A 24,438-nucleotide genomic window follows, 5' to 3' on the forward strand; every position below is an offset into this window, starting at 1 on the left:
GAGGGGTCCTGTGCCCCTGCCCTTCCCAGACAGACTGGCCAGTGTGAGGTCCCAGTGGGCATTAGCGAGTGAGCAAGGCAGAGGGCCTTGTCGGGCACACACTCTCTTGTGCCCTCTGCCCTTGGGGTATGTGTGATGGGGGTACAGAGCAGATTCCTCCTGTAACCCAAGGCTAGTTCCCGTCCTTTCTGGTTCATTCCCTTCCTACTATAGTGGATGCAGCAGCCCAGGCCCTGCAGGAGCCAATGGAGCCAGAGGTAACCATAGAAATAGCCTGGGCGGGGGGGGGGCAGCTCGACAGCAGCTATTTCTAGAAACCTGAGGCAGGCAAGCTCGGGCTCCTCCCTGCTGTTGCTAACAAGCTGTCTGCATTCATCGGCACAGTGAGGTCAGAGACTGGTCACCTGCAGAGAGCCATGACAGATACTCTGTGTACATTCTGCTGAGAACGTCTGTCCTCTGGGCTATAACTGCTAGGGTGTTGGAAGAACAGCTCAGGGCCCGGGGCACAGCAGAGGTGATAGCTGTACCGCAAGGGCGGGCCTGAGTTCTGCGCTGTACAATTGAGGGGTCCTGTGTCCCTGCCCTTCCCAGACAGAAACATAAACTGACCAGTGTGAGGTCCCAGTGGGCATTAGGGTGTGAGCATAGCAGAGGGTTACTGTGAGACCGCTGGCTATGAGGGGAAGAGCTTGCTGTGGGAAGACTATCTTTACCATAGCCAGGGCCACCCCAGATGGTGGCTGTGGGCTTCACCTCTGTACGGGCAGAGCTCAGATGGCAGAACTCGCCCATGGGACCATGTGCTCACGGCAGCCCTGGGTTGGCTTTTTACAAGAGACTCATTTTCTAAAAACACTGTCTGGTGGACAGTGGGAATGTTCCCTGTCCCCGAGTCTTGGTCTCAGCAGGCTAGGAAGCAGGGACTGCCTGACAAGGTGTCCTTCCTCCCCTCCTGTCTCTGTGATCCCCTCTACAAAAATCACACTTAGGAAGAGACACCTCCAGGCTTAGTTCATCCCAAGGGATCCCGGTATCAGCCAAGGACCCACCCACTATGTTGGCAGGAGTGTCTAAGTTCTTTCAACTGATGGTATGTCTGTCTGCAGGCACGCCAGTCCCACAGGCCTGCTGCTGACGGTGCTGGTGGCACTTGTCTACGTGGTGGCTCTCCTGTATGAGGAGTGAGTAGAGCCCTGGTGGAGTGGGAGATGGATGTGATGGCCAGGTTAGACCATTTAGAACGGCTTCATCTGGCCGGGCAAGCTTCACCAGGCTGCTGCCCGCCCGGCTGAAGAGACTGGGGGTGGAGAGGGAATGCCTGGTACCTGACAGGCAGACAGGCAGGTGGTGCTGGTCCCTCCAGGCCCCTCTTGGTCTTTGAAGCCTCTGGGAGACACTGGGAATGTGGATCCTCTCCTCACTGGTGGAGCAGGTTCTGGTGCTGGAACAGCCCACTGGAGCCTTTTCCTGTCCACAGGCCCTTCACTGCTGAGATCTACCGACAGAAAGCCACCAGGTTGCACAAAAGGAGCTGACGGGGCCATGGGGGATCTGTGAAAAGCCGGACTGGCCTCCCGCCTGCCCCAGGCATCAACTGTTTTGGGGGAGAACAGCGCTGGCCACTGCACCTGTGCCTTGGAAACCAGTCATGGAGACCCCGGGCGTTATGCCCTGTGACCACTGAGTCTCCCACCCTCATCACGCCCCAACACACTAATAAAGGCACTGTGACCTCAGCACCTCTGTGGGCCCCTTTCCATCTGGTCCCAGGAGGGAGGGCAGGGCAGGGCATTGGATTCTAGGCTGTAGGAGGGCTAAGCAAGGCAAGCACTGCATCCCTGGAGGGCTCTGGGCCAGACTGTTTGGCCCTTTCTCTTCTGGGCAGCCTCCTGATGCTAAGATTCATGGAGTACTTTCTCTCAAAAAGACCTCAGCAATAGAACTGACTGCAGCCACAGCCTCTCCTGGGCAACCGACACCCTGGATCACCTGCTACCCATACCCCAGCCCTTGCAGGACATGCCCTCACCCCGGGAGACCCCGTTCAACGTCCACCAGCCTGAGGGTGAAGGTCTGTCAGGTTAACTGACGCTGTCATTCCACTTAGATTGCCACCCAAAGGCAGGATGTAGTGGAAAACGCTGTGTCCATCTGAGCTGGGTCAAATTCAGCGGGAGAGATGGTGTAGGCAGGGCACAAATGACCAAGAAAGTGTGATCAGACGTTGACGCTGAGGCACCAGAGGACACCAAAGGACGACCTTCCTCTGCTCCTCCTGGCACTGTGTCGCCATCAGAGCCGGACCCACCTTGACCCCCAGGACTCCAGGTTCCTAACAGATAGATGGCTTAGGAGTACCTAAGCTTGCTAGACTTCGGGGTGATTATCCCAACTCACCAGGGGTCCTCACCCCTTTAGTCTCAGCTGCATTCCTTTGTCGGGGCTCCTCACTGGCCCAGAAAACCTAACAAAATTTGAGGGTCCAAAGGACCAGCTTATGCCCATTCCAGTCCAAGGCTATGCAGCCTTAGGGACTCTGGGACAATATCTAAGTGCTGTCCCCACCTAACATCCTGTTATCATCACCCGGTCCCTGGCCAAGGCTTGCATGGGCTTTTACAAGTACCCTGGGCCTACCATCTCTGCTCACAGGTCTCCTGGCTCACATTTCCAGGCCTTCCGAGGCTGGAGCCCAGGTTAGGCAGACAAGGACGACACCTTTTATTAGTGTGGCCTCAGTCTTGTTGCCCTGGGCCCTTGACAGGGTCTAGGGCTGTCACCCTGAGCCTTGTCCCTCCCCTACACACCTCTGGGGAATGGAAGCAATCAATCTTTACCTGTGTCCTCACTGCAGATGAGTCCCACGCAGGTCCCATCCCACAGCCCTGGCAGATGTCCTGATAAGGCCAGGCCAGAAAACATTGGGTCCGTTGATACAGATGGGGCAGAGATGGCTCCCTCTGCCAATGCTGTCCCCTTTTCCAGTCCTCTGTACTGAGGGGGGCTCAGCTCTGATCCCTGGCGTCTCTGCACAGACCTACTGGTTGGTTGCCAGGCTGTGGGTATAGTCAGAGGGAAGAGGCAGCCCCGGCTCCCTGGCAGCTGGGTGGCAGCAACAGCCAAGGCAGACATGGAGGTGACATGGCTTCAGAGGTGAGAGGGGGCTGCAGAGGGCTCTAGTGAGAGGAATGGGATGTACATTTTTTTTTCCCTGAGGACAGAGGGCCATATGTGGCCTCGTCATGCACTCAACAGGACCGGACGTGAGTCTGAACTCCAGCATGTCAGTCACAGTCCAGCAGGAGACAGAGGGGATGGAGCACTCTGGAGGGTCAGCAGGCCGAAGTGGTCTGGTTGCCAGAGAGCTGGGGCTGCCTCCCGATTAGTTGGTCCTATTGCTTTGAGCCCAGATCAAGACAGTTTATTGTGGTGGGACCACATAGTAGGGTAAGCTGCTCACCTGATGGCCAAGAAGGAAATAGTAAATGAGAAGGGCTGGGGCCCCACGATCACATTCAAAGGCAGACTCACAGTAACCTGAAGGCTGCCCACCCTGCCACACCTCTTAAAGGCTCTGCCACTTCTGAAGAGCACACTCTGGGGACCCAGACTTCCAACCTCCAGACTCTGGCAAGTGACGGTATTTGGTGAGGTCCTTGCCTGTGGAGACTGCAAAATCCCAGAGTGGCCCCAGGGCATTGCATGACAAGACCACATCCTGACGCACCTCCCTGCTGCTCTTCCAGTGAAGCCCCAGATCCATTAGACCTTATGCCCTCTTAACCATGACCACTCCCAGAGGGAGGTCCTCCAACGCCTTCCAGTCAGCTGCAGTTTTGGTGTGCGCTTTGGTGGGGGCACTCTAGCCATAACAGATCCCTTTCCTTGTTACTGCTGAACACTCCACTGTGTGTAGACAGTGTCTTATTTACTCATCCAGTGGGTGGACACTGGGTGGTTCTCGCTTCAGGACTATTGTGGTTACCACACCGTTTGTGAACGCTTGTGTACATCTTTACACATAGAGATGGTTTCATTGCTTTTGGGTCTGTGCTTAGGAATGGAGTTGCTAGGTCGCCAGTAACACATGCTTGATAGTGTGAGTCACCTCTCAACAGTTTAAAGTGTTGTTATCATTTGATTCTCTCTTTCAATGGTCATCTTTTCTGAGATGGGGTCTCTCTGTGTAGTCTTTCTTGTGGTAGTGGGGATTGAATCCAGGGCCTTGTATCCCTCTCCACCCCTCCACTGAGGTGTGTTCCCAGGTCTTCACTGTGTGGTCAGATGGTTCTGTGTGGTCAGGTTCTCTGATGGGATGGCATTGAAGTTGAGAGCAGCAAGCAAAAGGAAACAGACCGAAGACCAGTTCTTCGAGGCAGCAGGGGTGATATGTGTTGAGGCCCAGAGGCAAGAGCTCTAGAGGGCTCTTGGAAGGTGCTGGGTTATGGAACTCAGGTCTCACTGAGCCCAAGGCTACCAGTCCAGCCTAAAGGACCTGGCCTTGAAGACAGACTCCTTTGTGGTTTGGGAAGTTGAAGGGTCCCTCTCCTACCTGACCCTCTGCCTCACACGTCATTCTGTTTTGGACTCCGAAGGATCCTGAAGGCTGATACATGAGGGTTTAGAAAGGCTGGGGGAAGCAGGGCCTGGCTTGCTTTGCCGAGCCAGCTAGCAGGACTGTGGTCATGGGGAAGAAGGGATGGGGTTCGGGAGGAGGGATATTGTGTGCCCCACTACTCTTTCATGGTCCTGGCTCCGTCCCAGCGCTCCCTAGATCAGTGACTGCAGGAACCACTCAGGCATGCCTTCCCAGCTGCCAGGGCCTCCTCGAGGTTCTTGCGCTGTTTCTGGAATCCCAAGTCTGTCTCAGTACTCGCCTCTGCTCGCATTCCATTACAGCTGGGGGTTTACTTTCCCCACCATCTCTGATGGCTGGGCCAGGGCTGGACAGCTCTGGGCTTCATTACCCAGGGCCCCCAGGTCACAGAGGAGGAGCAGGGGACTAGGGCTATAAGAAGTGGGGCAGAGATGAGCCGCCGGGGCCTCTTGTTGGCAGGAGTAGGCTGTGGGGTAACACAGTGGCACCAGGTGCCTTTCTCCGTGACCCAACTTCAAAGAATCTTCTGAACCCTGCTTGCCTCTGGATGGAGCTGTGTGGCTGGCGTCTCCAGGTCGTAGCCACTTGCCATCTTGTGGAGCCCCTCGGCATTTGATTGGGTGTCGAGTTCAGTCCTAAGCAGGAAGCTCGGCTCTGCCAGGGACCTGAGTGCTAATAGAGCATGGCCGTGGCAGCGAGAGCTTCCGGGAACGGAATGCCCCTGCCGGCTTGTGGGGCAGCATACTGGGGCCGGCGGTGGGAGTTGGCATTGTGTGGGACTGCACTGCCTGTCTTGCACACTCCGGTGATCATGTGACTAGATGCTAGTCTGCATCACAGAGCATCTTGGGTAAATGAGCCTCAAAGGTGTCAGGAAACCACCGTACCTACCACTACCACCTTGCATCTACGAAGGAACTGAGGTGTGATGTTAGGCCCAGTCTTGACATCGACTGTGGAGGGAGAGGAGGCCATGAGTCTAAGCTGAGCCTTGGCCCTCTGGATGGCTGTTGGTGGAGCTGGACCACATCTTTGACCCTGGCACCCTCCTAGTCATTTTTTTAAAGAATTTATTATTTATTATATAGTGTTCTGGCATGCATGCCAGAAGTGGGCACCAATTCTCATTATAGATGAGCCACCATGTGGTTTCTGGGAATTGAACTCAGGACCTCTGGAAGAGCAGCCAGTGCTCTTAACCTCTCCCCAGCACCATCTGTCCTTATCCCTTGGATCTTCCTGGGACTGGAGACCCAGGAGAATGGTGACATTGACTCTAGCTGTGCTGAGTCAGAGCCCCAGCCTCCCACACAATGTCTTCTAGAGGCAAAGGCAAAGGGCCTCAGTCTGGGACGAACAGCCTTCGCTTGCACCCTTGAGCGGCCCTCCCTGCAGTGAACACCCTGTGCTAGTTACTGTACATAGCAGTCCTGTGTTTGGGCTCAGGTTCTTCTCACAGATGCAGCCAGACACCCCAGATGGAGAAGGGAGGGAGGTGAGCAATAGCAGGGGCAAGAACCAAGAGAGGTGAAGGACTCACCCCACCTGGCCTGCCCCAGATCTAACTGATGAGGCTCCTGGTTACTCAGTTGCTATGGATGATGAAGCAGCCTGGAGGGAAGGGGAGTGGATATGGAGTCCTGCTGGACTGAAATGGCCAGACAATTGCAACAGCCTCGGTAGCTAGCGGACACTGTTGGGGGGTGTGTGTGTGGGGGGGGGGGGGATGCACAAGCAGCGGTGAAGATGGGACAATTGAGAGCCAAGTGGCCCAGGGGCTCAAACCCCAGGCCTACTTCCCTACTCTTCATCTGTAGAGTACAGAGTGCTGCCTCTCTCGTCCAGGGAGTGCATTATCACAGGCCCAGGACCACCAAATCAGCACCCCTGGGCCAAGTGGCCCCTGGGCAGGATGGCTGCTGCCGAGATCCTGGGTCACAAGGAAGGAATGAAACCTGGGGGGAGGGGGCACTATGCAAATATCTCAGTAGGTGGGAGTGACAGCCCTGCCCGTGGGGCACAGAGACTGCCTGGTAGGGTGAGTGGCATCTGTCAGCTCGTGGGTCTCAGGACTTGTATTCAGGCAAGGTCAGAGCAGAATGAAAACACAGCTTGACATGGTCACCACAAGCAGCAGCAGACACATCCTATTTCTCCCAAGCATTGCTCAGGCCTGGTTACTGATCAACCTGCTGCTGGCTTCCTCCTTGGGCAGCCTCCCTGGCACTATACACTTTTATTGTTCTGACTAGGCCCTGGTCTTGGAAAGTGTTTGCACTTGTAATTTGACAATCAAGGAACCAGTGTCATCTTCCAGAAAGGGAAACTGAGCTGCGGAGAAGGCTGTGCTCTCAGGCCTCCTCCGAGACTTTTGGCCTCTTTCAGCTCCCTCAATGCAAAATGAGATGACTGGCCCACAGGAGGGAAAAAAACAGAAAGCCATGGGAGACTGTGTGTGGGGTGGGGGGTGGGGGGAGATGTTGACCTAGGACTGTTTTTTTGTTTGTTGTTTTTTTAAGACGTGTCTCTAAGTATGTCGTCAGAGACAGAGAATGGTAGCTCTCCCTTGCTGAGGTCCCCACAGACCAGATTATCTGTAGCTGGGAGAATATAGCACAGCGCAGGAGTGGGGGTCGGTTTTCGTTGGCTATCTGCCTTAAATCTCCTGGTCGGGCTACAACCCTGGGCCTCCCAGCACGCCCGCAGGACTCCCTGCTTCCCTCTGGTGGCAGAAGCGTAAAGCGCGGACCTTAGCTCAAGAAACTCAATCCCCCACCACGCCCGGAAAGGCAGCACGGGTCCTGGGACCCGAGGAGCTGGCGCTGGGGCAAATTCCCAGCACACCTGCTATTATCACCGGGTCATATTTTCTGGGAAACTGAGACCCTAGGAAAGTGAGCATCCGCGTACTGGTGTTGAGAGAATTGGGATACCAGAGGTCAGAGAGTCACCGGCATAGCCAGGACCCCTGAGACCTCTTAGGTCCCTGAGGCCAGCCCTGGATCCTCGTCTGGCGGTAGTTTGGACTTAGTTTTCCTTCCAGCGCACGTAGGGCTGGAGTGGAGCCGCAGGCTGCAAGGCGGAGGTCGCTGAGCCTAGGAGGAGCAGGGCGCGCCTGGGGGGCGGGACGTGACGCACCTTGGCTGGGAGGCGCCAGCCCCGGCGCTCCGGCAAGCTGCATATAAGGGCGGTGTGGGGCGCGGAAAGCCAGAGCCTGCTGTCCCCAAGAGTCAAGCCAAGCTCGAGCGGTCTCCAAAGACAAGCTCTTCTGCCACTCCCTAGCCTCTGCCTTCTCTCGGCCCTGCATCTGCTCCCGGAGCCCCTCTGCCCAATGAAACTGGCCGCGATGATCAAGAAGATGTGCCCCAGCGACTCTGAGCTGAGTATCCCTGCCAAGAACTGCTACCGGATGGTCATCCTTGGCTCATCCAAAGTGGGCAAGACCGCCATCGTGTCGCGTTTCCTTACGGGCCGCTTCGAGGACACCTACACTCCTACCATAGAGGATTTCCACCGAAAGTTTTACTCGATCCGCGGCGAAGTCTACCAGTTGGATATACTGGACACGTCCGGCAATCATCCGTTCCCCGCCATGAGGCGCCTGTCTATCCTAACAGGTGAGTGTGGGGGGGGGGGGGGGCGACTGGGATCCCGGGACCGGAGTCTTGGGGAGGGGGTCTGGTGTGTCGCGCATGGGGCCGCCGACGTGCGCTGTTCACTCCTGACAGCCGCCCTCACCTTTCCCTCTCATTCCCCTATAGGAGACGTTTTCATACTGGTATTCAGCTTGGACAACCGCGACTCATTCGAGGAGGTGCAAAGGCTCAAACAGCAGATTCTGGACACCAAATCTTGTCTCAAGAACAAAACCAAAGAGAACGTGGACGTGCCCCTGGTCATTTGCGGTAACAAAGGGGACCGGGACTTCTACCGCGAAGTGGAGCAACGGGAGATTGAGCAGCTGGTGGGCGACGACCCTCAGCGCTGTGCCTACTTTGAGATCTCGGCCAAGAAGAACAGCAGCCTGGACCAGATGTTCCGTGCACTCTTTGCCATGGCCAAGCTGCCCAGTGAGATGAGCCCCGACTTGCACCGCAAGGTGTCTGTGCAATACTGCGATGTACTGCACAAAAAGGCTCTAAGGAACAAGAAGCTTCTGCGTGCGGGCAGCGGCGGCGGCGGCGACCACGGCGAAGCCTTTGGAATCTTGGCGCCCTTTGCCCGCAGACCTAGCGTGCACAGCGACCTCATGTACATTCGTGAAAAGACCAGTGTCAGCAGCCAGGCCAAGGACAAGGAGCGTTGTGTCATCAGTTAGGAGCCCCCAGCGTCGGCCACACAACCTGAGGACCTTTTTTGTTCAAAAGTCAAATTGGACTCCTGGGCTAGCCCCGCGCGCTCGGTGCCATGAGGGCGCCAACTGGCCTCCTCCCTCGCTTCCTGCGACCCAGCCCTGCGCACTGGGGGACGCTGCCAGACCATTAAGGGACAGTCATCTGTTGTGAAAGGAAAGAGAACTGGCTAAGACTGGACTCTCTCGCCACTGATACCCCGCTGGTGCCTGTCCTTGCTTCTGGGATGCCAGGACCCAGTAGAGGGGTACTTGGCATTTTTCTCTGAGACCTGAGAATGAGAGTTTGTGAAGTTCATCAGCCTGTGAGACTTCTTGTAACTGTCCTGCCTGCTGGAAGGCCAGGACCAATAAGGCATTATCTTGTCTGTGATTGGTGTTGCCATGACAGCAACCTCCGCAAACTGGAAACTTTGGCGCGAGGTTGGGGGGGGGGGGGTTCAATCATAAGCAAGAGACTTGTTTACAAGTGTGTGTGTGCGTGTAATTGCTCAAAGATAAGCCACAAAACTTGCACTTTAATTTAGTTCCGGTGTCAATATGACATGAACAAAAATCTCTACATTTCTATTGTGTGGGGTCTTTTATTATTTTTTTAATTTAAAATAAAATAATTTTAAAAATGGAAAATGGCGTTTTCTTTCCTCTTACTTTTAGGGAGCTGGGTTCCTGCCTCAGTGGCAGTGGTCAAGCAGAACTGAGAATGGACCTTGCCTTCTGAAAATGGCCTCTCAGCTTCAAAGTGGGACATGCTCTAGATCTTTCTGGCATTCTCTGTCCACCTTTTGCCTATTCCAGAGGGCCTAATTTCTGGAGATATATTCACACTCCCCTTCCACACAATCTGTTACTCAACCGTGGCAGGCTAGGGAAAACTGTCACTCTCCGAACTCTGACCCTCTGACCCGGATTCCCCAGGTAAGGGGTCCTGCCCGAGAGGGTACTGGAAGATGCTAGTGCTAGGTGCTTAGCCCCTGCCAGGGTTGCCGCAGGGCCTAGTAAAGTGCAGAGAACTTGCAGTGTAGTTCCCAAAAGCACTTCCCAGGTGAGGCCCATCTCCTCTGCACTTAGATGTCTCCCTCCGTGGCTAAGGGCTCATGGCTTCTGACCCAGATCTCCTTGCCACTCCTAAGGTCAGCTTGAGGCATGTGTCACCTTCCAAGCCTCCAATTTTGCAGCTGAGGAACAGAGAGACATGCTGTGTGGGTTCAGCATGGTATCTCAGAAATCAGCTCAACTGCTGTACCCCATGAGCCAAGTGTTTGGTGGTTTTCAAGATGGTCTTGATGCTCAAGACTGTCCTTGAGGGTTGGGACTTCAACCGTGTTTTGGGAAGGGTCACTTCTAAGGAACTGCACTTCTCAAATCACAGAAAAGCATTCCCTTTTCAACAATGGCTGGCTGGCTGGGCTGCCCAGGGCCCCTGAAGGAGACATGCAGGTTTTTATGTAGTCAATAGATGCACATGCTGGGTGGAGGAAGGAGCACAGAGAACATTTTGCCTCTACATTGCTACTGCTCCACACCCCACTCGAATTCTTCATTATAAAACCTGCAATCCCAGGGTTTGACTCCTAACACCGCTGGAAAATAGATTATAATAAAAAGACAGCAGGCAAACCATGTGTCCTGAGAGCAGAGCATACTTTATTCCCATGTCTGCAGATGTGACAGGTCAGCACGGGGCAGAGAAGTCTCCACCTCCTCCAGCCCTCTGAGGAGCCTTTCTCTCTGCTTAGCAGGAGGGTCTGAAGCTCCTGTGTGAGGTGTGCTATGTGCTTCACAGAAGTGGGGCAGAGCCTTAAAACTGGCTCACCCACTGCTCAAATTTCCAGAAAATCAGAAAGTAACTGATTCAGTTAAATAACAGTTCCCAGGTAGTCGTGGCTTAATTGGCTCTCCTCTCAGCCTCAGAGCCCAGTTTTCTGCCCAAACAACTGCAACTCAACACCCTCTTTCACACATCCCAAGTCCCAACTGTGAGGCATCCCAGATAGGCAAGTACCACAAGAACCCCTACTAAAACCATCTCCAGCCGGCAGGCACCTGCTGAGTCCTCAAGCAGTCAGCCCAGGCTGTGCCCGTCTCAAGGTCCAAACAATACTCTGCACTTCTCACCCTACTCCTGAGAAAGGGCCACCTTCCCTTAGACAGCCCCGGGAGGAAGAGAACAGTGTCTCTCTGGGACTAGCTGGGCACTCTCTACAACTAGAGCACAGGTATGGAGCCAGGCTTAGCTCTCCCTGCCCTTCGGACAGGACTCAGACCACACACACCCCTGGCTGAGGAATTGCCCCATTACCCTTCCAGCCACTCTGCTCCACATCATATGTGTGCAGGGACCATGTGCAGAGGAGCAAATGAGGCTGACTCCTTGGCTGGAGGAGAAATGACGTGGTAAGCCAGGGCTGATGAATCAGGGCAGAGCTGCTTGCTTAACAGCCCCTTTGAGCCAGTGTGGGAAGAACAAAGGGCCCCAGGCAAGCAGTGCTTTGGCTATTCTGAGCACTGCCTGGAGTGATGGAGATAAAGGGGGCAAGAGCCTATGAGGCTGGAAACTGGAGTTGCCAGCCACTGGCTGGCAGGCAAGGCTCTGGGCTAACGCCCCAGAGATAGTTTCATTCAGTAGCTCAGTTTTGGGGGAGAAGCCACCCACCTTCTGGCCTTTCAAAACAATGTTCACATGCTCCCAGCCTTCTTTAATTATATTAAATCCATGCCATCTCAGTGTAGGCCTAATTTACCCCACAAATTCTATGTAAATGCTTCATGAAACTGCTGTTAATGGGAACAGTATGTACCTGATATACGCTGATGATATCGGGAGTGGGAGGAGCTGAGGGAAAGAAGGGAACAGCTACGTCCTCTCCTGTGCCCTCTAGATCTGCTGATGAGGCCCAGGCGTAGCTAGTCGAGGCTAAGTACAGCCAATGAGGCCCCACACCAGGCACATGTGGCCTCACAGTTTAGAGCTAGGCTCCCAAGGAGCTGGACACCACAGGTGGGATGTTTTCAGTCCCTCGGCAGCTGTCCTGGGAGCTGGCCCTACTCCTTGGGGATCTCAAACATGCAGAGGCTCTTATATTTCTGCAGAAGCTCATTCTTCGTCCTGACTTGCTCTCGGAGGCTGTGTAGCTGTTGCTGTTGCTGCTCAGGGCTCACGTGAATGCCGGGCATGGTGCCTATGAGCTTCCGCATCTCCTGGAACTTTGTTTTGAGTGCATTCAGGTCCTGGTGGAGATCTGGGCTGTCCTTGTCCATGCTAGGGGCAGCAGGGGAAGTAGAAGGCAGTCAGTTATTAGCAGGTGCAGCTCATCTCCACCACGGCTTCTAGTCCTACACCCTCTGACACCTTTCGGAATGTTCTGTTTGACATGTCTAACCCGTGACTAGGTTGTCCACCCCAGAAGACAGGGATTGGTCACTTTGGTTTTTTCTTTAGCTTTAAGTTAGATCATTAAAACATTCCCTTGACCAGCACACTTGACAAATCAGATACTTGAAGCTCTCGGCCCCCCTGAGGGCAGGAACTGAGCTGGCTTCATCACATGTGTCTTGCTGGTCCTGACCCCATACGTAGGACACCACACTCAAGAAACAACTGTGGATAAAGAATGCTTGCACAAATATGACAACTTGAGTTTGGAGCCACACCACCCATGGAATAGCAGGGACACATGTGTCTATAACCCCAGCTCAGGTGGGGTAGGGTATAGAAACAGGCAGATCCCAGAAGCCAACAAGTTTAAATAGCAAGCCTCAGGTTCTGTACAAGGGCATACCGTGAAAAGTGACACGGGGCACCCAAAGTGCCCTCCTCTGGCTCTCTACCACACACGCACACACACAATACACCAACTTAAGTTTTCAAAACACCACCTGTCAAAAGAGTGAATGACTGGAAAGCAAGGCCACAGCCATGCTAAATGAATACACCATTACCAATCACCAGCTGACTGCTACCCAAAACAAAGAATCAAAACAAACTTGCTGACATACTCCACTCCACCTGACTGAGCCATTTCTAGGCCAAACAGGAGACTTTGTGAGTTAGCAAGACCTTCATTTCACTGAGGTATGATGCTGGCTTGGGCTTTTGTTAATGTAAAGATGAATTCCCACAAAGCTAGTCATGAATTTAACTCTGCTACAGATCACTGGAAGTTCTCAGCAGACAGGCTCTCTTCTACCACGGTTCCGCAAATGCCTTCTTCTGGGTCAAGTCCCCTTTGAAGGCAGATCGTTCAGATCCATTCACAGCTGCGATCCACTGCAAAGATCCCTATTCCTGCCATCAAACCAGAGGCAAAAGAACAAAAACCCTAAGAACAACCGGGCAGTGCTGGCGCACACCTTTGATCCCAGCACTCAGGAGGCAGAGGCAGGAGAATATGAGTTCGAGGCCAGCCTGGTCTACAAAGCAAGTTCCAGGACAGCCAGAGCTATTACATAGAGAAACCCTGTCTTGACAACCCCCCGGCTCCCAAACCCCAAAAAACCCTAAGAACAAAAGAATCACCCATGGAAGCCAGGAAAGATGAGCTTCGGAACAAGTCCCAGCTCAGAGCACAGACACTGGGTACTGCCACTGATCAAGTGTTGGAATTTAAAATACTCTTAAGAAAACTGGTTCACATCACATAGAAGGATACAGTAAAAGCAAACAACAACAAACCCCACAAAAACCAAAATGTGGAAGGAGGTTTATAGTAATACAGTTCCTGAAACAAGCCTAACCAGCTCCAAAGCTCTGGTTCAGAAAGGGAAGCATGGGCCATGTGTAAGACACTCGCTTCTGAAACCCTCCAAACTCCAGATATCCATTCTTTACCAGATGAACTTTGAGGGAAGAGCGCAGATTTCAGGTAAGAAACAGAAGGTAGGGAAAGCCATCAGGAGGGGAGTTGGGCTGCAGGCCTCTGCAGCAGGCTGTTCACCTGCCCTAGTTGGTAGTGGTAAATAGAAGTCCTGGGGGAGGGAAACACTATTCAGAAACCTGTCCAAACTAAGAGGGGACTTGTTATGCCAGGATGACAGTGAAATAGTGACACCCCAGGCCTAAAGAGAAGGGTCAGGCTTGACAGTGAGGGAACAGAAGTCGAGAGCTCTAATGGGCCTGCCTTTGTGATCAACATTAGTCACCATCCAACTTTAGAAGGAAAAGGAGAGAGACTAGGTCGGGAACGATGGAAATCACACAAAGACCAGTTAGAGCTCCATGGTTTCTACTGTGCGTCCTTAAAGAGTGGGCACGGACACTACAAACACAGGGCACGGAGGGCAGAGCATCCTCCTAGCAGCCAGCACAGGCATTTAGGCACGAGTCCCAGGCTCGTGAACAAAAGTCTAGGAACAATGGGTGCATCTAAGAATTTGCCCTGATTTCTCCCAGTTTCTTTTTTGCACAGAAGCAAATTGGCAACAAGTGAGCAGTGTGTCCTCCAGCAATGCAGAAACAAGGGGAGGCCATGGGTCAGCAGGCCAGCCTGCTCTCACACCTGACAGTCACTCTCCTCACCTCTGGGTACCCTGACCTGGCTGCCTGCATCCTCTTACAACAGACTTCTGTGCTCCTCGGGAGCATGCCCCACCTGTCCCTGCTGGCCAGCCCTGGGACTAGTGCCCCTCAGTCCTCTCTGTCCACAGCTTTCCTCCCGCTGGACTGACTCCTGTGGCTTTCACATCCCCAGATCAAACGTTTCTCTTAAATATTAGTAGATGCTAGAGGGAAGAAATTAAAATAGCTATCAAGGCTTTAGAAAGGGGAAGTCCTTTTAGTTCCAAGTCCCAGAGCCACCTGTGTTAGCATATAATGTAAACTGCTGTAGATCATCTCAACATGTGTAGTAACATGCAACCATGTGTGTACTTTTGTTATTCTGGCAGAGCGTATCAAATGTGGTTCTCATTCTTCTCTTTTCACTTAATCCATATTGGATGGAGGTCTTTCTACATTAATATGCACTTGATTACATCATGAAATTATTTACAGACCATCATCTGGAATGCTTGTAATTCATCAAAATGGCAGTGGACTTCGTACATCTGCATCTTTACATAACTCTAACTCTGCAAGTATTCTGGAAAGATAATGTCCTATGGGATGAATTCTGGGTCAAAGGCTTTATATAATTTATGACATATATTGCCAGAATATTCTCTCAGCATAGCAACACACACCTATAATCCCAGTTTCTTAGGAGACTGAGGTAGGAAGACCAAAGTTTGAGGCCAGTCCAGGAAGACCCCATTCCAAACATAAACATATCTCCTTAAAACTCATGACTGTCTCTCCTCCCCTGACTGTAGGCAATCTTATCTGGCTATTAGTGGTTACTTCCTGTCTAGCTGTGATCTGGTGTTCTTTGTGGTTCTGCCAGCACCCACCAGGTCTTTGGTACAGTGGCACTGAACTTCCCAAACCAGCTTTCATTAGCCACAGGATTGCAGGGGTTTTCCTTCTCTCCAGTGATCAGTTAGAGAAGGTTCTGCTACTTAGAGAAATTTGAAAACACTGTCCTACAGCATGTCTTTGGGCTTCTTCCCTCACCCCAAGCAACTCCCACAGTCCTCTTTCCCAAGTCTAGCTCCTCCTAGAGCATCCAGATTTTCTCTGGAGTCTGAGGAGCCTGCAAGCATCCACAATGGGACTGCCATCTGCCTGCCTGTCAATATCCATAATGGGACAGCAGCCCCCACCCACTAAGGCTGCCCTCTCCAATTCTCCCAGCCATGTGTCCAGCCACTCCCCCTCCCCCTCCCCCACACTACTTCAGACAACCATTGCCACTGCTTCTTAGCCATCCAAGTCCTCTCCTGCTCCTAGTCCCTCTGTCCCACCCACTTTTAGAAATCCAAATCTGCATAAGTCACTATGGTGAGCTGTGGTGGCTCTGCCCCAACATACCCATAGGGCAAACTGTGAGGAGACCACTGGGGAGCACTCAACTTATTCTTCCCTGGACTCCTTCCCAAACAGCACAGGGAGGCCACCCCCATGGAGGCCCTCAGGACCGGGTCAGTTCTACTGTGAGTCTGAGAACTGGCACAGACACAGAGGCCGAGATACAGCTCTTCCCAGTAGTCTCCAGACAAGCTCTCAGGGCACCCTTTCTGCTCCAGGACACAGCGGAAAGAGTGGGCACTGGGTGGACACAGGGCAGCAGAACTGTGAATCCCAGACATGGCCTGTGGGGGCACTTCCTGCACAGTCCAGCAGGCCTCAGCTGGCAAGGAGCCTGTGTGTGGGAAGAGGCAGGTCAGCGACACCCTGTTCCCAGAACAGAGGTCTCGCTGACCTGCCTGGAGCAGGCGGGAGGGAGGCTTGCACTCATCACTTGAACTCCCGGTGCCAGCTTAACAAGGATGGTCAACTTAAGACATTTGACAGAAGTATGACATTTAGTAAAGCCACATTGCGTAAGTATCCAAATCGACAGGGGTGGGCCAAGAGTGGCACACAGGCAGGGACACTTCACTGGCAGGCTGGGATGCTTAGTTTCAAACTCAGATGAGAGGACTTTGAAGGCCACATTTCACTCCTCCTTTCTTGTCTATGTCCTTTGTAGCTGCACCATAGACAAGGAAAGGCCTCAAAGAGTGGGGTTTATAGGAGTTCTTACAAGCATTTCCTCTCCTCATTCTTTCAAACTTAAAAAACTAGGCCTGGTGTAATGGCACATCCCTTTATCTCAGCACTTGAGAGGCAGAGGCAGGCATTTCTTCAGGAGTTCAAGGCCAGCATAATCTACATAGTAGTTCCAGGACAGCCAGGGTTACACAGAGAGACTGTCTCCAAATAATCAATACACAGCCTGTAAATTCTAGTATTGCCATTCAACCTAGGGCTTCATGACTGACAGGCAAGCACTAAGCCACTAAGTTACACCCTCAGTCTTCTTTTTGCTATTGCCCACAAAGGCCTTGAACTCACAATCCTCTTACCCCGGCGGCCCCAGTAGCTGGACTTACAAGGCTGCACCAGCAGGCCTTGCAAACATGCAGTTCACATAACTGTTCATTCAACTCTGGGAATGGTGATGGGAGGAAAGCCAGTGTTTAGACTCCAACTCTAAGCAGGGCTGTTTCAGCCAAAGTCTCCAGGTACCAGGTGGAGTCACAGGGTGCAGTGGAAAGTTCTGGCACAAAACTCTGAGTGTAGAAGGTGGCCACTAGGTGAGTCCATAAAGATATACAGGTTCTATGAGTGTTTTGCCCAATCAAAGACACATGTAACGACCAGGCTCTGCAGTGGCAACTTGTTCAGTCATATGACATGGTCTGCTATGACCCCTGAACAAAAGGCTAAAAGTCTGCACTCAATTTAGGAAAAGGAAACTCGAGAAGCTTTGAGGCATGGTCTCACCACGTAGCCCAGGCTAGCCTCAAATGAGATCCCCCTATCTCAGCCTCCTGAGTGTCAGCACAGAGGTACTATAGTGTACAATATACCAGAAAATTTTGGGCAGGGAAAAATGTACTTACAGAATGAATTGAAGAGAATTGAAAGGCAAAGAGACTAGTTAAGAAGTGGTGGTGCGGGCTGGAGCGATGGCTCAGAGGTTAAGAGCACTGGCTGCTCTTCCAGAGGTCCTGAGTTCAATTCCCAGCAACCACATGGTGGCTCACAGCCATCTGTACTGAGATCTGGTGTGCGGGCATACATCGAGGCAGAATGTTGTACACATAACAAATAAATAAATCTTTAAAAAAAAAAGAAGTGGCGGCGCACGCCTTTAATCCCAGCACTCGGGAGGCAGAGGCAGGTGGGGGAAATCTCTGAGTTTGAGGCCAGCCTGGTCTACAGAGCTAGTTCCAGGATAGCCAAGGCTAAACAGAGAAACCCTGTCTTGAAAAACGAAAATAAAACAAAGAACTGACTGATCCCAAACTGAGGTTACAGACCTGGATGAGTGACACCAACAGGTTTGAAAGTACAGTGCAGGTCTAAACGCACAGCCCATGAGCACACACACATGGTTATCGGGAAGCTGGGCAGCAACGTAGGACGCCACAGGAAGTAAGCCAAGCAAGAACAAGAAGGAAAACTAGTTTAAGGAAAATAAATAAACCATAAAGAGCTCAGGACTACAATACCTTAGCATCAGTGATGTCTGGAAGTTCAGAAAACATTTGGAGACTGAGTATATGACTTTTGAAGGCAGCAATTCAAACATGAGTTTGAAAGTCCATCCAACCATTTACTCTCTACAAAAAAGTATTGTAGCCGGGTGACGGTGGCGCACGCCTTTAATCCCAGCACTCGGGAGGCAGAGGCAGGCGGATTTCTGTGAGTTCGAGACCAGCCTGGTCTACAAGAGCTAGTTCCAGGACAGGCTCCAAAGCTACAGAGAAACCCTGTCTCGAAAAAAAAAAATATTGTGGAAACATCTAAAAATTAAAAGTAAAAAATCAGAACCACAATAGTTCTACCAGAAGGAGATCACTAAGACCTTTGTTTTGAGCTAGGTGTGCCATACACACCTTTAATTTCAGCGTTCTGGAAGTAGAGGCTGCATATCAGGTTCCAGGACAGGTAACCAACACTACATACAGAAACCCTGTCTCAAAAACCAAAAATAAATCAAAGACTGTTTTATTGTCGTTTTAGAACGCTGGGGATAGAACCCAGGACCTTGTACACGCTAGGCAAGTGCTCTAACACTGAGCCACACCTAGTCCCAAAGCCTTTCTAAGCAAGATTCTGTTATGGTTTGATACAAAATGTCTCCCACAGGCTAATATTTTAAACACTTGGTGACACTGCTAATGGGAAGTTCTAGAAACTCTGGGGGTGGGAACAAAGCTGAAAGAATTAGGACACTGGGAGCATGTCCTTGGGGAATATTTTGTCCCTACTCCTTCTTTGACTTCTCTCTACTCCTGGACATCATGGTGATACAACTGTACTAGCCAAACTCTCCACCATGAGGACAGACACTCAGAAGCTGTGAAGGAAAAGCTGAGAAAATTTGATTACATCAAATCATGATTTTAAGTAGGGAAAAAAAATCACCGCGACCATCACCAAAGACAAAGAAAAGTCAACAGTAACTTACATCTGGAAGGCAGAGACAAGAAGCTTGGCTCAACAGAAGCACAGGAAACTAGAGGGACGGGTACGTAAAACAAGAATAGCAACAAAAAATTAAATTTGCAAGCCAGATTTGATGGTACACGCCTTTGAATCCAGCACTCAGGAGGCAGAGGCAGGTGGATCTCTGAGTTGGAAGCTAGCCTGGTCTACATAGCAAATTCCAGACCAGAGAGCTACAAAGTGAGACTCTGTCTCAAAACAAATTAAAACTGCATACATATGAAAAGATGGCATACTAAAAATAACAAAAAATACCAACTGATTACCATTTCTGACCTATCTATCAGACAAGCCAGTTAAAAGTTTAATGGTAGCAGCAGAGGAATGGAGGAAAGAGAAATATACTGGTAACAAAGCATAAATTGACACATTTTCCCAACTTTGCTAATAGTGACAGGAATGTTATATTCACATACCACATAAGTAGCAATTTCTTGAGACTCTAGAGAACTCACTGGGAAAGTGCAGACCCGGGTACTCATTCTGGCTCCAACTACAGGAGCAGCATGCGTATGCACAAGAGTCGAGTCCATAACTGAGGACTCACTGCTACACAGAATCTGTACAGATCTGGGAGAGGGGGCAGTGGAGAGTGCTTACAGAGGTGTGGGGAAGGCCAGTCAAGGCAGCTGCTCCAGGGTCACGTGAGTCAGCCCCCGTGTCCTTTTAGACAAGCCCACGTAATCAACTGCCGTCTTTCACAGGCATGCACCTTAGAGCTCGCCCAGTTCTATGAGAAGCAGAGTTGGCTGCCCAAGGCTACCTAGCCATAAGTCAGAGCTGTAGTTTGAACCCATTATTCCTGGCTGGCCTGGAACTAGACATGTAGACTAGGTTGGTTTCAGTTTCAGAGATCAGCCTTAGTCTCCTGAGTGTTGGGATTAAAGGTGTGCACCACCATGTCCAATTCAGATCTACTGACATATAGAGACAGGAAAATTACAGCCTGGGAAGACTAAGTATTCACAAAAGTGGTAAGGCAAGCCTCAGCACACAAACTTGAACTCAGACCCTCTGACTTCATAGCATGTTCTTGGTACATCTCACTTCCTGTCACAAGGCTAGCCCAACCCAAGTGCTCTGCTGGCTTGGGAACATTTGTTCTGCAGCATAGGTGGACGTGCACCTGTGACTTAATTAATCCATGTATATTTGGGTTACTCTGGGTAACTCCAATATTTCAGCATTGCCCTGAGATGGTCAGGGTTTTTGTTTTTGTTTGCCTTCCTCTCTTCTGTCTCACCTATGTATCTGCCAAAAGCTAACATAGGGGACAGTCTGCCTTACCCTACGTACAGGATGTTCATGTCGTCTGACACCAATAGTCCATTGTGAGACCCGAAGCTCTGCGGTCACTTGAATAGATGAGCATTGTGCCTGCTGTTTGTGTCAACTTGACAGTTTGCAGACAGGAGGAAGCCTCAACTGAGAAAACACTTCCACAAGATCAGGCTGAAGGCAAGACTATGGAGCACTGTCTTAATTTGTGATTGATATGGGAGTGCCCAGCCCATGGGTGAGCCACCCCTAGGATGGTCTTGGATTCTAGTAAGAAAGCACACTGAAGCCGGGCATGGTAGCTCACACCATTAATCCCAGTACTCGGGAGGTGAAGGCAGACGGATCTCTGAATTTGAGGTCAGACTGATCCATAAATAAGTCCAGAATAGACAGGGCTATGTAGAGAAACTGTCTCCCAAAACCAGAAGAAAAAAGACAAGACAGAAAAGGAAAGCATGTTGAGCAAGCAGGTGAAGCAGGTCAGTAAGCAGCCCTTCCATGGCCTCGGCATCAGCTCCTGCCTCCAGGTTCCTGCCTGGCTTCCCCCCAGTGATATGGATGTAAAAGCCAAATAAACCATTTCCTTCACAATCTGCTTTTGGTCATGGGGTTTCATCATACAATAGTAACCCTAGCTACGGAAAGCACCACGCCAACATACTGCAAGGGACCTTGGCTGCCTCAACTCCAGTGAAGTTGGCCATTATAGGATTTCTAAGCCAAATGGCAATTCCTTATCAGCGAAACATCAAAGGGCACGTTCATAAAGATGACTGGAATTGTAATCCTGTCTTAATTTTAGTATTTAATGGTTTAGTAGCGGTTACAAGTTCAGGGGTTTGCACCTAGTGTCCTGTGCCTATCCAGTCATCGCTGAATAACCTGATCAATGCCAGATCATACATATAGTAATAGTTTAATGGTTACAATGTAACCAAAACCTTCCTTTGCCTAGTGGCACAGGAGCTGTGGTAACGCCGCCGCAGAATTCATCACTCACACTAGTGTAAAGAAAAAAAAACCTACAGTAATTATTGCCAGGTATAAAAGTATAGCATATAGAATTACAGGTAGTGCCTAATGCTTGATGATAATAACGATGTCATTAGTTTCTGCATTTACTGTAATGTACTTTTTCTGTGATTTTAAAGCACACTCCCTCCTACGAAAAGATTCACGGTTGCTAGGTGTAATGGTGCACACCTGTTGCCCCAGCACTCAGCTGAGATAGGAGGATCAAAAGGTCAAAGGTAGTCTGGGCTTTGTAGCAAAACCCTGTCTCAAACAAAATTCCCCCTTTTAACAGAATGTCTTAAGACACCAGCAGCAGCTTTTATACACCCTATGTTACCAAGACTTTTTTGTTTATTATGTGTGTGTGTGGGGGGGGGGGTGTTATTCAGGTCTGTGAATGCCTGTGAGTGTGCAGGCGGGCATGCTGAAGCAGGGTGTCTTTTTCTGTGGCTCTTCACCTTACTGCTTTGAGACAGGGTCTCATGGTTAATGGGAAGCTCATAGTATCAGCTAGGCTGGCTGGCCACAGCTCTCAAGATGTGTTTGTCTCTGCCCTGAAATGTGGGGACCACAGGGCATGAGCAGCCATGACTGCTTTCTATGTGGATGCTGGGGATTCAAGCTCGGGTCCTCTTGCCTGCACAGCAAGCGTTCTCACCTGCCAAGCCATCCAACTCTCTTACTGTTACCAAGAATCCTGGCAGCACCAAGAGTTTATCAAAGCACACTTGAGATGAGAATGCTTGCACAACAGTGTCCCTCTTAGAAGTGACACAATTGTATATGGAGATTAACAACAACAACAAAAAATACGTAAGCCATCTTGCAGACTGGAGACCTGTGGCCAAAAAGACGACACCCACATCCTTAAATATTCTGTTAAGGTTAATACTGAGACATAATCATTTGGAGCAACTTCCGTGTCTTTGTTTCAAATGTTTTCTAGCATCACCCTCTCCAGTTAACTTTTTTTTTTTTTTTTAAGTTTTTCGAGACAGGGTTTCTCTGTGTAACAGCTCTAGCTGTCCTGGAACTCACTCTGTAGATCAGGCTGGCCTTGAACTCAGAGATCCGCCTGCCTCTGCCCCCTGAGTGCTGGGATTAAAGGCATGCGCCACCGCCTGGCTCCCTATCCAGTTTTAAAAACGCTTGTTTTTCTCTGCTTCTATCGGGTAAACCCTGTGACGGTGAATTGCTGGTTCCTTTCCGGTGTACATCTGTAGTCCTTAATTGTGCCACACAGGTAAAGATGTTGCCTAGCACTGAACTGTGTACAAGGTGAAAAATCTCGCATCTGAACATCTAAAATTCCCAATATTAGAAAACTTTTAAGGGCCTACATAATGGTACAAGTGGGAAATTTCACACCAGGATTCATATAAACCACCAAAACGCAGGTATATTAAAACTATCGTATAAAACTGCCTTCAGATGGCAGGGCATGGGGGCACACGCCTTTAATCCCAATACTCGAGTGAGGCAGAGGCAGCAGGCGAGTCTCTGAGTTCAAGGCCAACCTGGTCTACAGTGCGAGTTCCAGGACAGCTAGGGCTACACAGAGAAACCAGGTCTCGAAAAACAAAAACAAATTCCCTTCAGACTATGTGTGTAAGAACTTGAGACTCATCCCCAAGACGCCGGGGGATCTGGGATGTAAACAAGAGTGCACCACAGAACCTGTGAATTTGCTCAGTCTGTGGGCTTCACCCGGGTGCACAGTGTAACTCTCCAGGCTCTGGAGTTTGCTGAACTCACAAGGCGACTGTGTGGCCCCTCTGGGAAAACGGGGCGTGGCCCAGAGCGCCCAGGCTTCGGCTGCTCGGACCGAACCAGCAACATCAGAGGCCGGGAAAGTTGGTGTCTTGACCTCTCCTAGGCCCTTACCATTTGATGACATTGTGAACCAACGGTAAAAAGGAGTAATTCTCCTCCTTCACGCCTGCCGGGGACTGAGACCGCGGAGCCGGCGGTGGCGGGAGCGCGGCGACCGGTAGAGGCTGAGGCGGCGGCGGCGGCTTGGACTCCGGTAGCAGCTCGGGCGGTGGCTGCAAGGTATCTTCGGCCTGTCTCCCACCCACCACTCCGGAGGAAGCCATGGTACCAAGCGTGCGGTAGCTGCCAAGAGTCGCGGAATGCTTGCGTCACAGCTGTGCGCCCGGGAGACCGGGCGGGAAAAGGCCTTGAGCTTGCGCCCTGGGAGAAATTGTGTTGCTAAGCGACAGGTGTCAGGACAACTAAATTAAGTAGTCAGGAGTAGGGGACCTAGTTCAGTCATCTTTTCCCAGTTCACATGACAGGGAAGGGTCAGAACACCAACGAGGACCGCTCCCCTACCCCGGGACTGGAAAGAAAAACGGATGACGCCGGTGAGCCCCGCGTGAAACTGGGACTCTGAGGCAGCGAGCATCTAGATGGCAAGGACCTACGCTTCTTTGTGTCATGCCAGTCTCCAGGAGGGCCCCTGACTGCTGGCAACAAAACACACCATACAAACACATTGTCTCTCCAGGTCCCACATTCTGGGAGCAAAAAGGAACAGGAGGGGGCTGGAGAAATGGCTCCATGGTTAAGAAGAGTGACCACTGCTCTTCTAGAGGACCAGAGTTTGATTCCCAGGACCCACAAGGCAGCTCACACCTATCTGTAACTTCAGTTCCAGGGAATCTGACACCCTCACAGGGACATACGTACAGGCAAACACCAATGAACACAAAATAAAAATAAATCGTGAAAAAGGGAACAGGAATGTGGAAGTTCATTCACAGTGGCCAGTCCCAAGCGGAGCAGGGACATCTCTGATTTCAGCCGCCTTGGGGAGGGCTTATGCAGCCAGATCTTCCAGAAATGAAATGCTGGAGATGTTTTGAGGTTTTTACGTTATGGATCTCAGAACTATTTTCTTCTGAGCTGTGAAGAGTGTCCCAAACAGAGGAAGTGGAGGAAGTGTGGGGGAAAAAATTAATTACACTGTTGCATAAAGGAACTCAGAAACAAAGTGAAATTTGACAAGGTGATTTCCTTTTGAAAAAAGGACCACACCAGAACCTGAACCAAAACAGCAAAAATACTCACGAAAATGCCCACTGCCTTTTAGCC

The 24,438-nt window shown here is 51.1% G+C and overlaps 3 protein-coding genes across 3 annotated transcripts in view; 2 read left to right on the forward strand and 1 right to left on the reverse strand.

Moving 5' to 3' along the window:
* The window catches only part of Pemt (phosphatidylethanolamine N-methyltransferase), a 72,846-nt gene extending 71,107 nt beyond the window's left edge, over positions 1–1,739 (forward strand). Inside the window, exons 6-7 of the mRNA XM_038327389.2 lie at positions 1,110–1,184; positions 1,481–1,739. Coding sequence (XP_038183317.1) covers positions 1,110–1,184; positions 1,481–1,538 — 133 coding nt within the window. The 3' untranslated portion in view covers positions 1,539–1,739. The remainder of the gene's footprint in view (positions 1–1,109; positions 1,185–1,480) is intronic.
* Positions 1,740–7,368: 5,629 nt separating this feature from the next.
* Rasd1 (ras related dexamethasone induced 1) lies at positions 7,369–9,581 on the forward strand. Its single transcript, XM_038327470.1, has 2 exons — positions 7,369–8,217; positions 8,362–9,581. The coding sequence occupies exons 1-2, from the start codon at positions 7,932–7,934 to the stop codon at positions 8,916–8,918; spliced, it is 843 nt and encodes a 280-aa protein (XP_038183398.1). The 5' UTR covers positions 7,369–7,931; the 3' UTR covers positions 8,919–9,581.
* A 995-nt stretch (positions 9,582–10,576) lies between these two features.
* Med9 (mediator complex subunit 9) lies at positions 10,577–23,456 on the reverse strand. The gene is made up of 2 exons (XM_038329006.1): positions 23,227–23,456; positions 10,577–12,213 (listed from the first exon to the last, which is right to left on the reverse strand). Exons 1-2 carry the CDS (start codon positions 23,436–23,438, stop codon positions 11,997–11,999), a joined length of 429 nt encoding a protein of 142 aa, XP_038184934.1. The 5' UTR covers positions 23,439–23,456; the 3' UTR covers positions 10,577–11,996.
* Positions 23,457–24,438: the final 982 nt, after the last annotated feature.

This window comes from Arvicola amphibius, chromosome 4, assembly GCF_903992535.2.
Source record: "Arvicola amphibius chromosome 4, mArvAmp1.2, whole genome shotgun sequence".
Lineage (NCBI taxonomy): Eukaryota > Metazoa > Chordata > Mammalia > Rodentia > Cricetidae > Arvicola > Arvicola amphibius.

What these genes read in the sequence shown, in the direction of transcription:
- Med9 (XM_038329006.1), bottom strand. Translation starts at nt 23,438, where the DNA reads ATGGCTTCCTCCGGAGTGGTGGGTGGGAGACAGGCCGAAGATACCTTG. An exon ending in GTTCACAATGTCATCAAATG is followed by an intron (nt 12,214 to 23,226) that starts GTAAGGGCCTAG and finishes TGCTGCCCCTAG; the next exon opens with CATGGACAAGGACAGCCCAG.
- Rasd1 (XM_038327470.1), top strand. Translation starts at nt 7,932, where the DNA reads ATGAAACTGGCCGCGATGATCAAGAAGATGTGCCCCAGCGACTCTGAG. An exon ending in GCGCCTGTCTATCCTAACAG is followed by an intron (nt 8,218 to 8,361) that starts GTGAGTGTGGGG and finishes ATTCCCCTATAG; the next exon opens with GAGACGTTTTCATACTGGTA.